General features: G+C 40.4%; 1 protein-coding gene across 1 annotated transcript in view; it reads right to left on the bottom strand.

Moving 5' to 3' along the window:
* Positions 1 to 14,059, bottom strand: part of CDH2 (cadherin 2) — a gene marked incomplete at its 5' end in the record, with an annotated part of 117,289 nt that overhangs the window by 13,102 nt on the left and 90,128 nt on the right. Inside the window, 7 exons of the mRNA XM_084260396.1 lie at positions 5,033 to 5,172; positions 6,841 to 7,074; positions 7,396 to 7,629; positions 8,855 to 8,997; positions 10,387 to 10,643; positions 12,842 to 13,027; positions 13,406 to 13,543. Coding sequence (XP_084116522.1) covers positions 5,033 to 5,172; positions 6,841 to 7,074; positions 7,396 to 7,629; positions 8,855 to 8,997; positions 10,387 to 10,643; positions 12,842 to 13,027; positions 13,406 to 13,543 — 1,332 coding nt within the window. The remainder of the gene's footprint in view (positions 1 to 5,032; positions 5,173 to 6,840; positions 7,075 to 7,395; positions 7,630 to 8,854; positions 8,998 to 10,386; positions 10,644 to 12,841; positions 13,028 to 13,405; positions 13,544 to 14,059) is intronic.

The following is a 14,059-nucleotide window of genomic DNA, read 5'->3' as shown; positions in this document are numbered from 1 at the left end:
AAAGCAAGCTATTGCCTAGTGTCTGCATATACTTATAAGAAAAGGTGATGTAGGAAAGAACAAGTAGAATCCTTACAAAGAATAACAGTAAAATCACTGCATTGGAAACTCCTGTGCTGAAGAGGCTTGAGGGCAAATTATAAAATACAGGTTCAAGACAGCTGATCTGCACGTTCTTTCAAAGCATACCGTGCAGTTGCTTGGGCAACTTGCTTCAACTGGACCACCCGCCTGAGGAAGATAAAAACCACTAGAATTCAGGAAACACTGTATAGAAATGCACTCTGAGGACATGAGAGGATCATCTTGTGCAATGAGATGTATACAAAGGCAATTAAATGGAAAAAATGTATCGCAGTTATCAGGCAGACATATGCTGCACGTATCCCAGTTGAGCACCCAACTGCCTTGATGTAAATCACAGGAATGGGCTGAGATATGTGATGAAAACGAATTAGTGATGCTTATGGGTTGTGATCTGCTACGTGCGTGAAACTATGCTGCAGACATGTGCTAAGTGCTTTAACACTCAGGCAACATGAGGTTTTGGTATTTAGAACTGACAATAGTCTTACAACTTAAGAGCACATCACATCAGGGAGAATATTTGTTATTTGTATCTCACACCTTCTGTTTGCTAAAGAACTACAAGGTCTAGATCATGCAGCCCATTATTAATCAAGATAGTCACTACCAGCTTCAAAATTTCTACTTAACATAGGCAGGTCTATTCCAGAATACAGCAAACTGTTGGGTCCCATCCCCTTCGCTCCCAATTTCTGGGTTAAACATTCAGATTGAGTTAAAATACCCAAAGCAAACAACAACAAAAAAACCCTAATCAAAACAAAAAAAAAAATCCCACCACGCTTTCCCCATCCTCAAACCAATAACCAAACTAGTCCTGCTGACTTTTGTGGCAGCATGATGCTGACTCAAAGCCTCTCATGGCCAAACTCCTGTAAGCCAGGTGGCCAAATTGTTAAACCTAGAAAAAATTCTTAAAAATCCTGAGAAGAATCACTGACTTTCTATGTGGAATACTTCTGCCTACTTTCCTTCCTCCCTTATCCCCGATTTCTGCTGGCACGGTGGTATTCCCAGATACCAGGGAAGAATGTTTCTGCCTAGAACAACACGAATGCTGTACAGCTTTTAGAGCCAGGTTTTCATTCTGCATTTCTGAGAAATGGAAACCTAGGTGAAAAAAGTCCACAACTTTTCCGGTGTTGACACAATGCACTTCAGGGGGAGCAGGCTGACTTCAGTTACAACCCACAGTTCAAGAGCTTTTCTGGCTTGGGAAATTAAAAGCATTTTTCTCAACTGCTGTGGAGATCACACACCCCTGTGTACATCATGCCAGGATAGAAGACAACTATGAATCATTCAAGAACCTCCATTTATTTTACAAGCATTCAGTCTGTCGGAGTGAACAAAGCAGGCCAAGATGGCCTCAGATGGGATTAACAGGAGACCTTCGTGATGGAGTAAACTGCTCTTTTATGACAGACTTCACATAATTCCTTGGAAATGCTAGCAAAGGAGAGGAAGAAAAAAAAAAAAAAGAAACCCCAAGAAAACAGTGCAGGAATTCCACCTTGCTGTAGACAGTTGCTATGACTCAGAGGAACTAACTGGAATTTGGAACTCATCAGTTGTTGTGGGAGACATTGCTCTCATAGCATGTATGGAGTTTGAAAAGAACATGCTGAGCATGCTTTAGGAATTTGTAGGTCTGCCACGACAGCTAGGAAACCCAACCACCAGTTCCAAATAAATAAACCCACTTAAATAAATACATTACTCCAGGAGCACAACCACAAGTCTAAAAGTAGTCTGGGTCAGGATCTAAGTTCTGTAACTTATCTTCAACCTCTACCAGCCATATCTTCGAGTCACCTAAATGCCTGGGATAAACAAGAAAAATGAGGCCACACAGGGTAAACCTTCAAGTATTCATTTAGAAAAGCAGGTGATGTTAAAATCACCTTATTTGCCTGCTACAAATAAAAGCAATTTTAAAAGGGACAGCTGATGAAAAAATCTAAAGCTTTTAAAACGCTGTTTTCGCTGAAATTCACATGAAACTGAGCATTCTTTTCCTGTTTTGCTGCATCCTGAGTTAGATGGCTCTGCGTTTCAGTCACCTTGTGCGGTGCCTTCTACTAAAGCTGCTTGTTCAATCAATCCTGATAGTTTTGGGGAGAGTGCGCCATAAAAGTTAATATTGACCTAGAGCATTTTCATCTGTCATTTGCTGATGACTTGTGGATGCAAGGTTGACATGAAATAATTTTTCTTGATTTTAATAGAGCAGTGGCGGTTTTACCCTACGAGGCCTCATTCTGAAAATAGATTTTTGATGGCAGGCTCATGCTTTTTTAGAAAACTTTGACACCTTAACGCTTACTTTAACTTTGACAAAAAATGCAGAAGATCTTTATGGCCAATGCCTTCTGCTCACCATGTTCTGCACACAGCTTTGCTTGTGCAGTATTTTGCTAAGCCACGGTTTGCAAAAATGAGATTACTACTTGTAGGGAACTTGCTGGGGCATTTCAAAAGCTTAGCATTCCACATTCTTAAATCTCACATAAAATGCGTGCAAAATTAAATAAAACCCAACCAAATATAATCCTTCCTCTTTCCCCTGGGCACAGGAGGTGAGGGGGAGCACAAATGAACCTCGGAACTATTATCACCTAGTTAAGCACAGGCAGAAATTAGATTTTACAAAACATCGTATCAAAATAAAGTAAAATAATTTCCCTGAAAAGCAAGACAGAACTTATTTCCATCATCCACTGCAGACAGAAAATGAAATGCCTACGTGAAAAATTTGTGCTCTGTTCAGCCATTCCGGACAAGAACAATTCCATAACTTAGGAGCTGTGGGAGAACCGACCCCTTTTTCGCCTACACAGGGGTCTAAAACTCTGGCTACAGAAGGGGTTAGTCATAAGAGCTTGTCATACTTTGTACTACCATTTGTTTTCCTGCAATGGTTGTTATGCTTGTAGTGCCTGAAGACTTTTTAGACCCTCAAGACACTATGGTCTACTGCTCAACAGATCAGGGAAGGGACCAGTGTACCTGAACCATGTGGCTGGCAGCTAAGATAATTAATTTACAACAGTGACCTTAAAGTTTGTTTTAAGAAAGAAAGAGGGGCTTTTGTGGCTAAAAATCATTCATTTTTTTAATAAAGCCCTCAAACCTCTCTGTGTCTAGTTGCTGGTTCTGCTCTCTCTGTGAGGAAATGATCCCAATTTCACATTTCTTGCTACTCTACTGCTACTCCACCCATGGAGAGTTTTCCCTTTCACTGCGAGCACTGGGCTCATTCACTGCTGGTAAAAGGCTGCATTTACGGGTGGTTTACACCCTGCTAATCTCTGCAGCCTCTCACAAAGGCTGGAGAGGAGGACGGTACAAGAGGGACAGAGGAGAGACTTCAGCACTATTTCTAAACTATTAAGTATTTTCCTCTCACTGTAGACTGTTACACCACCGCTGAAAGTTTCTGATCTGCAGCACAACCTCTCCCAGCACCACTCTAGCATCATCTACCATTTTCCAATGAATAGGCTCTACTCCAAGAATCTCACAGACTCTGCTCAAAGGGCTGTGTGGACAATAATTAAAAACCAAATCAACGTGAAAATTGCTGAAGAGATCCTCTAGAGATCTGTGGGTGAACAAGACCTCTGGATGTGTGAACTGGAAAATTAGTTCTCAGAGGCACAGGACTGAGTTCCCTTGATTTTTGGGTTTTTAAAGCCTGTAACTGTTCTGCACAGTAACAGCTGCACAAGCTGGATGCAACTCTTGTACGGTATCTATGTACAAACAGCTGGAACACACACAGCCTCCAAGCACAGCCTTTCATTCATTTAGTTAACATAAGCAATTTTCCCAAACTACATACACTGAAAGTTTCCTTTGCAAATTGCTTAAAAAGGAAGTTAGGCAGAAAAGCCAGGAAGTAGGAACAGTACTTGGGGAAATGCAGGAAGCATGGAAATTACTAAGGGGAACACAAATTTCAGATAAACAAACAAATGAGCAGAGCAAAGCTATAAACGTCTGTACCAGGGAAGGGAAACACTTTTCAGATAACTTGAGTGCTGGATAACTGTGACTAGGGATGTGTGGAAGAATGACACTTGGTTTTTCAAGGCTTTTACTGAAAAATTTCTTAGGCTCTATTATATGTGCTGTTCCCTTTGTAATTATTACACTTACTTCTACCACTAATAATGTTTATATATCTACTGTTTGTCATGTTCATAAAGCACTTAGTAAACCTCCTCTGAAGGAAGTACATCACACTGCTTGGAAGTTCACTAACTTGGAGAGATAGAAAGAGAGAGAGGGAGAAAGAAGCTATTCTTAGCTTATATACACATCACTCCTAGTCCTCTGACATATCAGCAGTGGTTCAACCAGAGGTGACATGAGAGTAAATGCATATGGCACCTGCCTGGAAAGGTATTTGAATAAACACAGATGTGCCCTGACAGCTACTTGAAACATAAATACTTTCCAAGCTGAAATCCCAGTAGTGGCCGATCTGTCAATAGCCAACATTACATCTAGAAAGGCATTCACCCACCACTAGAAAAGGGTCATATTTGGAATAGACTGTATTAGGCACTCTGCACCAGTGATTCTGTACAACAGGATCTCAGACAAGGAGTTAAGAATGTTTACAGAACTGCAATGAGGGTGGATGTTAATTTTCATTTAAATGTAACAGCCTTAGCTGGAATTTGGTCAGAATGCTGTGACTGTAAGTGGACAACATACTTGTTTTACATATCTCATCCAAAAGGCAAGCAATTACTATTTCTGGAACAGCAAAAAAAACACCACAAGAAAACAATGACACATTCTTAAAATATTACTTACTGCCTTCAGTATTTAATACAAAAATTACTACCTATCATAATGTGTCAATGGAAACAAAACAGATAAAGTGCAGAGTAAAGTACAAATCTGTATGTAAAAACCATTATTCATTCCTCACCTGATCTTCTTCTCCACCACCTTCTTCATCGTATTTCAGAATGTTGTCCCTCACATCATCTTCTGGATCAATCAAAAGCTGCTTTGCCTGACGTTCTTTATCACGACGCTTCATCCAAACCACGAACATTAAAACTAAAACTACATGGCAAAAAGGGAAGAGACAAAACCACATCTTGATTACAGAAGTACACCCGTAGAAAATTGTACAAATTTAACATCAAGATTTAAAACAAACAAACAACACCCCCCCCCCCCCAAGAGTTGCTTTGACTATTTTGGATGAGGTGCTGGGTTTTTTTAAATAAAAACAAAATTTAAAGAACGCAGCTTAAGCAAGAGTTGTTTAAGCTCGGTCTATTGTAAGCAATTTGATTTGGAAATCAATCACATACTCAAGGTCGGAAGTGACAAAGCCATTCCACATCTGCAAAATAAACTTGTACAAAAAGAAGACCAAGTTTCATAAACCACTGGATTCAGAAAGGAATCTCTCCAGTAGTGGCAAAAATTCTAAAAGATTCTATTATTTCTGTATTTTCTGCTATGTTCCCACGAATATATAGCAATTCATATAGTTGAAGTAGTTTTGATGTTTGCACATCACCAAGCTTACAGCATTTTGGCATACAGTTCAACAGTCCCCGAGAACATGCCATTTTATTGTATAAGCTTATGTTTAGAAGCAAGAGGAATCAAGATGAGGAGAACACAGTGACATTTAAAGCTATACACTTTTAAACTTTAAACTCAGTAATTTCATTTTGTACCATTTGTAAAGAAAACCTAATGAGAAATAGAATAAATGTGACCAAATTTCTAATACAATAGGCATGTTTCTAATTACAACCTCCTTCATGGACATCTTTTGGTGTATCTAGAACATCAATACATGAAGAATATTTTAAAGGACATGATGGTTTCATTAAGACTCGGTTAATTTAATACCTAACGTTTTCAGAGTATCTTCTATCAGGATAATCATTGTACTGCACTTGTGTGGAGCCATGGACTTTCCCAGGCTCAAATACTTCACGTATTTTTTTTTTTAAATGACTCCTTTCCATCGTTTTGCACATGCTGCAGTGGTGCAGTAGTACACCCTGAACAGGTTAATCCCTTCCTTGTGTTCCACCACGATCAGAAATCAGTTAACCATAATGTGTAGGAACTAGCATCTAATTTACTACACTGGACAGACACTTAGTCATGATGCTTAGTCATTTCCCTTACTGAATGCACTTGACACAAAAATGAAATACTAGCACAGCTTTATGTAGTACTTAAACAAACACACACATCTCTGTTCCTGCATGGCTGCCTGCTTGTCGGGCCTTATATGAAGGGCTGTGATGTATTACTTTCCAAAATCATCAAACAGCCTACTTACATTAATCTGAAGCACAATAGTAGTAACACAAGAGCGCTCCTTAAAGGCACTGTTACCCATTGTGGGTAGCGGTAAACCACAGAGTACTAGCAGCAGGAGACAGACTAGATGTCTGGCAGCTAATCACATCTTCAACCTGGTCACTCGGATCTCACACAGCAAGTGCCCATGGGCACAGATGGAAAACCTCTTTCTGAAACCCACTGTGGAGCCTGACTGCCATGCAAGTGCTAGTTATGATCCTACAGACTCTTAGTCCTTTACCATTGGGAAGTTTTCATACTTGTCCAAGACACTAAACTATGCAGCAGCAATTCTGGCACTTGAGTCTTTAAGTCACTCCCTTGCCTCTGGGACTGAAACCTAAGATGGTACTTGCACAAAAATAAAGACAAAGATTAAGAAACGTATCTACTCACTGAGCAAGATGATGATACAAAGCAGAATTGCAATGATGGCACCAGTGCCCAGCCCTGCGCCAACGATCCTGTCCACATCCGTGCAGTCTCCATTTATGTCACACTGGCAAACTTTCACTTTCAGCACTGAAGTGCTAGATGCATGTGGATTTCCAGAATCTGTAATTACTATGGGCACATCGTAGATGCCAGCCTCTAGGAACCTGATCCTTAAGGAGAGCTGGGCATGATCACCTGTGTGTGAAAATAAAGCACTTGTTAGAACTAATGAACTACTCGTGTGGGTTTAAAATAGTATTGGGGAAAAATGACTCATCGACTCATCTTTGAGGTCTGCATTAACTTACTGTTCTACCCACTACACGACACTCAGGATAACAAACTTCTTTATTACTGTGAACATCTTTCTTAAAATTTCTTGTTCTTTGGGGAACTTAGGTTAAGATGCTTTCCTATTCATATTAGCCAAACTCATGGACATTGCACAGTAAGGTAACACAAAAGCATATGCAACAGTTTCTTTAAAATTTTTAAGATTTCTGTAATGTTAATTACCACTGATTCGAACAATGGTCCAATTCCTCTTAATACTAGCAGGCATGTCAGGCAGCTCAAAGGCAAATGGGCCTGCATTTGGATCTATGTCAGGGTCTACAGCAGTGATGTTAATAGCGTTAGGCTGCAGTGTTTCACAAGTCGTGGCTTCTTTTGGATTCACTTGGGGGGCATTATCATTGATGTCCAGCAGGTGTATCTGAAGCGTGCCAGTTCCGCTCATTGGGGGTATTCCTTAAAAGAAAGAAAATATTATTAACCCTGTTTCCAATTGGGAAGTCACTTAAATGAAGCTACAACACCACCTTTGAGAACCATGGACACATGTTCACCTTTTTCAGGATTCCACCTTCACAAAGCCAATCTGATGCTTTTACAGCTCCTGCTTCCACACAAATTCTTACGTACTCTGCCCCCCAGAAAAACTGCAGTACTCAGAAAAATTCATCAAATACCTGCAGATCCACACATCAGGAACTCAGCTACTTTACTGACCGGGTAAGCCAGCTCCTCCCCAGAGACAGTCCACATCAAATGCTTCAGAGAAAAAGGTGCAAGATTTGGATACTTTATCCCCTGAAGAAATTATTTCCTAACTCTGAAGAATTATGATTGTCCTTTACCACAACTGTGCTATTCAAAGTCTGTGTAATACTGACTTTCACCATACTACTTCTAGACACTCTTGCTATCCGTATTGAATGTGTGATGCTTCCCTAAACCTTGCTAAAGTCACACATTTAAGTTAACATGTGGCACTGAATTTCTCAGTGTAATTAGCACTGGTTCTCATTCTACTCCCTCCCATAATCTTCTAGTTCCATTTAATTTTGCTCTCCAGAACAGAGCCAAAAGGATAGAAATAGCTGATCTAGCTTTGTTATAATGTATTAGGTCACCAAATTTTACCATTTCTCTTCTCTCCAAGGTAAACAGCCACAGTGTTTCTGTTTTCCCCCTAATCTGAGAACGTTCTGAACTATATCTGCCCATCTTCCGGGTATCAGCTAAGAGTAGGACAGCATTCCAGCCAAAATTGAAGGACTAATTTTTGAGCAGAGACCTTCATTATTAAGCTGACAATGAAAAAAACCCGCTTTTCCCTCTGCATTGATGTAGCCAGAACGTGGAAAAACACAATATCCCTCTCCCAGTGTGTTATTCCCCACAAAGTCCACTCGTGCTGTGCATTCACTCAGCCTACTGCACACCTCTGCAGGCTTCTTCAGTTTTCTGCAAAATTGAGTAATGTAACTAAGCCACTGCCTTTCTCCAAACTCAAGAACTATTTTTCAGCCCATTTCCCAAGAACCTGAGAAATACACAAAGTCTGATACCAATACAGAATTCCAGCTGGATGTATTTGAAGCAGATCTTGTTTTCTGCCCTGGTAAAACTGAATGCCATTCAACCACACAGAAGAAAGCTTTTTGTAAACAAATACACTGTTGATACATACCATTATCAGAAGCAAGAAACGTTGCATTATACATATTGTTTTGCACATATATTGATTCTCTGTCCAAAACAGCTGTAGTAGTTATTTGTCCACTAACAGGGTCAATTTTCAGCCAGTTTGCAGGATCTGAAAGTTTTGAGTACCTGTGTAGTTAATTGCAAAAAATGTGTTATTTATCTGCCAACATAAATACTGACAACAAAGACAGTATTAGTATTTGAACACAACCATGGAGAGATTATTTCACAAATTTCCATTTATTAAGGCTTGTTACTAACAAATCTTAAAAACGTGTATGAAAAAATTTAGATTGTTTTAGGTGCCCTGGTATGATATTTATCATATAACTACAGCAAATCATACAATTACAATAAATTATGTAACTATTGTATTCAGATTTAATTAAAATATTACATTAAGGATCCCTCTTGCTTGTTCTATACCTACAGAACTGTTCGTATTTTTACCTTATGAGGGCACTGAGAGCAGGAGAGAGGCAACAATACATAGAGTGTTAAAGCACTAGCTGGCATTACATTAGTGCTTCTAATATCACTAAAATTTTCAGAGGCCCTGGTTTTACTGCACGCTTCTCATCTTAATTTGTAAGAGGTGTGTCTTTCAAAACCATCTTTCTATCTGCTAAACTTGCCCTTTGACATTAATCAAGTGCAAGCTATTCTAGGTCATTAAAAATGCCTACATCCTGAAGTCCTCATGCTATTGTGTCTACAATGGTTATATATAGAAACAGGCTAAGTATCAGCCACAGTCAACCAAAAGTAAGAGTAAGATTTTCACAACCTTCATTCTGGAAGGAAAGACAGAAAGTAAGTTCTGGAGTTTCCTCTACATGAGCTAGAAATTGTTTAGTTGGCTCAGCTAGGAACCTGAGTTCTGGCCCAAGGGTAGTTGCTGTGCCTTAGCCTTGCGAGTCACTAAGTCTGTTTTCAATGAAATATGTGAAACATGCTTTAAGTTTTCCACGTTTTATCCTCTTCACGTTCCTCATCGAGCACAGTTTTAGACATTAGGCAAATTATGATCATAGATACCAGTACAAGAGTTCACAGATGCACAACCACAGCTCTTTGCATTGTTGGATAACAAATGAGAAGAAAATCCTTAAGATTTGGTCAATGATCTGACGTGGTTTTGGTGAGGTATCAAAATTACTGGTTATTTTAAATTGCAAATTATCTTAGTTTAGACAAGCTTGTGTCTGCTCTGACTCAATTTGTTAGGGATGCCACATACAGTTTCACACAGGCCAATAGCTTCACTCTATCTCTATGTAACATGGGACTTAGCATTACAAGACAACCCAGTTTACAGATTTGGTCAGGTCACTTTCTTGGTCACAGCCAAAAAATTCCTTTAGAGCACTGCACAAAAGCTACACTAAGTACTGGTATAGCTGTCAGCTATGGTAAATGCAGTCATTCCATTAGCAGTCTCTTTGCTCCCCACTCACTCTGTAACACAGATACTGCATTTCAATTGTTAAATAACTGCAAAAGGTTTATACAGACCTTAGAGAGGTTTGCTGCATGTAACGATCGGGGTCCTGGGCAGTGAAAGTTGTCAATATGCTGCCAGCAAGCAGCCCTTCTTCTTGACGTACAAGCTTAGGGTTTGGAACAAAATACGGGCTCTCATTCACATCAATGACTGTAATGGAGACAGTTGCTGTTGACTGAGGAGGATGCTGAATCCCTTTAGCCAAAGGCACTTGATTTTCTGCAGCTACAGTGAGTACAAACATCCTGTTGGTCTCAAAGTCAATAGGCTGGAAAAAGTGAAGATCAGAAAGTGTTAAAATTTACTCACAATAGCAACGGACACACAATAGCATTTTTACTTTAATACACATTTTTAAACACTACTTGTATGGCTTTTCTCAAAAATGAGCACGGAGCCTGAAGAGAACCCAATGTAACACCTCAACATGAAAACAGGCTGGGGTTTTGCTTAGCAGCAGCAGTTCTTATGTCAGAGCATCCAGAAAACCTTGTCATTTTGGATTTAATTTACTCTGATACTGCCATTAGCAGTAACTGAAGAAACAAGTAGTTTCATCAGAAAGTGATGTAGAAACTCCCATCTTTGTGCCAGGCGCTCACATGACCAGATGTACCTCCTGAGGAGCTCTACTGGGGAGCTGAATGTAACTGCCTCTCGCTGTTAGGTGAACGAAATTTTCCTTCAAACAAAATCATGATGATACTTAGCCCCAGAGATTCCCATGCCCTTAGTATTTTATTAAAAGACTCTTTGTAATCCCAGCTAATCCCCACTGCAGGTATGCCTACAGCTCCCATCTTCATGGTCCAGGCAACCTTCCATTTGAGGACTTCCTCACTGAGCCACAAGTTCAATTTAAAGAGGAGTAAAACCAGCTTGAGGCTAGAGTTCCTCTGTCATGTTCCGCGTGGGTGAGACATTCCCCACGATCTGCTCTGTCTTCGTATGAGGCACTGTACTACTCACACTGACTCAAGACTTGAAGGGGCTCACTACTTTACAAGGGTAGTTGGCATGTGACAGTATGACAATATGAAGTCAGTGACAAGAGACAGTACAGTCTACAGGTTGACAGATCAACTCATTGCACTGCCATGCAGTGCGCTGTAGGCAGGCTTCCAACTCTTCCCATGTCTGGGTGCTTTAAGGAATGCTGCTGGCCAGGCAGCAAAGCTGCCATTTACCACCTCAGGCAGATTTTCCTACACTGTGTAAGAAATGCTGGTTTCAGACACAACAGCTGGCCCCTTCTGAACAGACCAATCCTTCCCCTGCATTTGTAGGTAAACGTTCCTTTTCCAGTGAGGCTCCCACATGCTGCTACTCTGTTGTGAAACCCAATCAGTGCAAAGCACTAAGATACTCTGTCAGAGGAGGGGATAGAGTTTTTTAAAAGTAAATTTCTAAGCGAGCAAAGCTCTATCAAACCGGTTAGAGATCTGGAATCTTACACTTGCTTCTCTTTTTAATACTTTAGTTTAATCTGTGTGTTTTTTAAAACTAACTTTTCCAGATGTTTCTAGTTTGGTATCATTCCTAGATGTGAAAAAGATGCTTATGTGCACAATTACAAAGCAGACACACACATAATTCTTGCTGAAAAACTGCAATGTAACAATTGGTACCTCTGCGGAAGTGCAGTTATAAAACAGAAACAGGTTCTTAAAAAAAACCCTGGTGTGAATTACCACTATAGCTGTACAAAAATTCTATCTTTTTCTCACCTAGATACTGAGAAGATTAAAAAAACCCAAACCAACATGGGGGGTGGGGAGTGATGGGGGAGTTCATGTATTAATTTCCAAAAGAGAACACTGGCATCTCACACTTGACTTCATAAGTAGATCACCCAAAAGCAGAACAGGGCAAATCAGAGATGAGACACTTATCAGAAGGCCATGAGGAAAGGTGGCTACTTCCTGGCAGGTTTAATTATAGAACCACATTGTTATTATCACTTGAAGTAAGTCACCCCTCAACACAGGGCTGTGTTGGCTAGAGAACGAAGACAGACAGGTTATTCCATAAAAGGTATTTAAGTGAGGTTTTATAAATAGGCAATCTCTAAAAGCCTCTTGTAGAAGTAGCCTCCCACCTATCACATTTTCCTCACTGATTGTGCCTTGACTGCCTGTATCTGTTCTTAATGGGAACATGTTGACATAAAGCCCATAGAGAACAAGTGTGACTGCTAATGGAGGCCAGGAGGTAGGAAGTTGCTTCTTTATGCCAGCAACAAATACTAAGCAAATGCTTTTTCACAAACTATTTCCTATCTTTTGGCAAATAAAGCTTCAAAATCTCAATTTTTCAACAACCTAGACTGATGTGTAAAACTGATCAGCTGGAATAATACTGATAGTGTAAGCAAGGAAACGCTCTAGGAGTTCCTATTTTTCCTCCTCAGTGTTCTCCCACTTCTTCCATCTCTGCACCACTCTCTGAACCGCAAGTGCCTCTTACCTTCACAACAGTCACCAGCCCGTCGTTGCTATTGGGGTCGGTCAGGATGGTGAATCGACCTGTCGGGTCTCCTCCGGTCATTCGGTACATCGCATTCCACGCAGGCGTGTGGGGCTGATCTTTATCCGTGACCGTCAGATTCGCCACGATCACATCCACCCTGTTCTCCGGTACTTCCCCATAGAACTGCAAAAAATTATTAAAAAGACACCCCAAAACCTTTTACCTTATCTGCCAAAAACATGTGAGAGCCATGCCATAGTCAACGTTCATCAACATTAGGGAGCCTGTGTCTCTCCACTGGAGCTCTGATGATTTCTCTAACAAAGTTTACCTCAGGCCACCCAGAAAACTGATTGTTTGATTCCCTTGTCAGCTTTTGCCTGTTGGCCTGAGCAGAATACTGTTATCTAAGGGATATATATTCTGCTCGAATGTCAACCCTGCCTCTGCCAGTATGCTGTTTAATAAGTAATAAATATTTACCGTCTGTGAATATAAGGAGGAAAGCGTGGAATGGTTATAAATACACACATCCTTCAGTTGCTCCAGCCCTGTACTTACCGTCATGGCGGTGAACTCTGGAGGATTGTCATTGACATCTGTCACAGTGATGACAGCAGTTGCTGTGTTTGAAAGACCATATGTTGGGTTTCCTTCCATGTCCGTAGCTTGAATTATTAATGTATATTGTTGTACTTTCTAAAACACAAAATGACATCAACATAAGTTTTAGACAAAGCTAACATTACTGTAGGACAGCAGGTGTTTCCGAAACTGCACTTCACAAAGCAATGGAGCCTATCACACTGTTTATTCTAGTTAGCATCACCCGAAATGACAGGAGCAAAGTTTGTGCTGCAGGAATACAGCACCACGTTGCATCTCACTATACTGAACTACTGCTCGGGTTTCCTCAAGTATTACTGAGATGAGGACACACTGCCTGTTTTCTACTCTCAAAATCAAAACCACTTTATACAGTTAATGCTGGTAGCACAGACTTAACAATGCTTTTGTTAAATGGGGAAAAAACCCCAACAACCAGAGTGCAGTTTATCCTCAAACAGGGCAAGTCCTCAAAAGCGGTTAAGAGAACTGAGCCAAGGTAGGTTTGTTGGCCAAACGGCCGCAACTGCCAAGGTTTCGTTTCAGCCGAGCCCAAGGATTAAACCGCTGCTGCAACTTCTCGCAATTGCTATGGAAACTGAAGATGTC

This window comes from Gallinula chloropus, assembly GCF_964237585.1.
Source record: "Gallinula chloropus genome assembly, chromosome: 2".
Taxonomy (NCBI): Eukaryota; Metazoa; Chordata; class Aves; order Gruiformes; family Rallidae; genus Gallinula; species Gallinula chloropus.
This window is presented reverse-complemented; position numbering and strand designations above follow the sequence as displayed.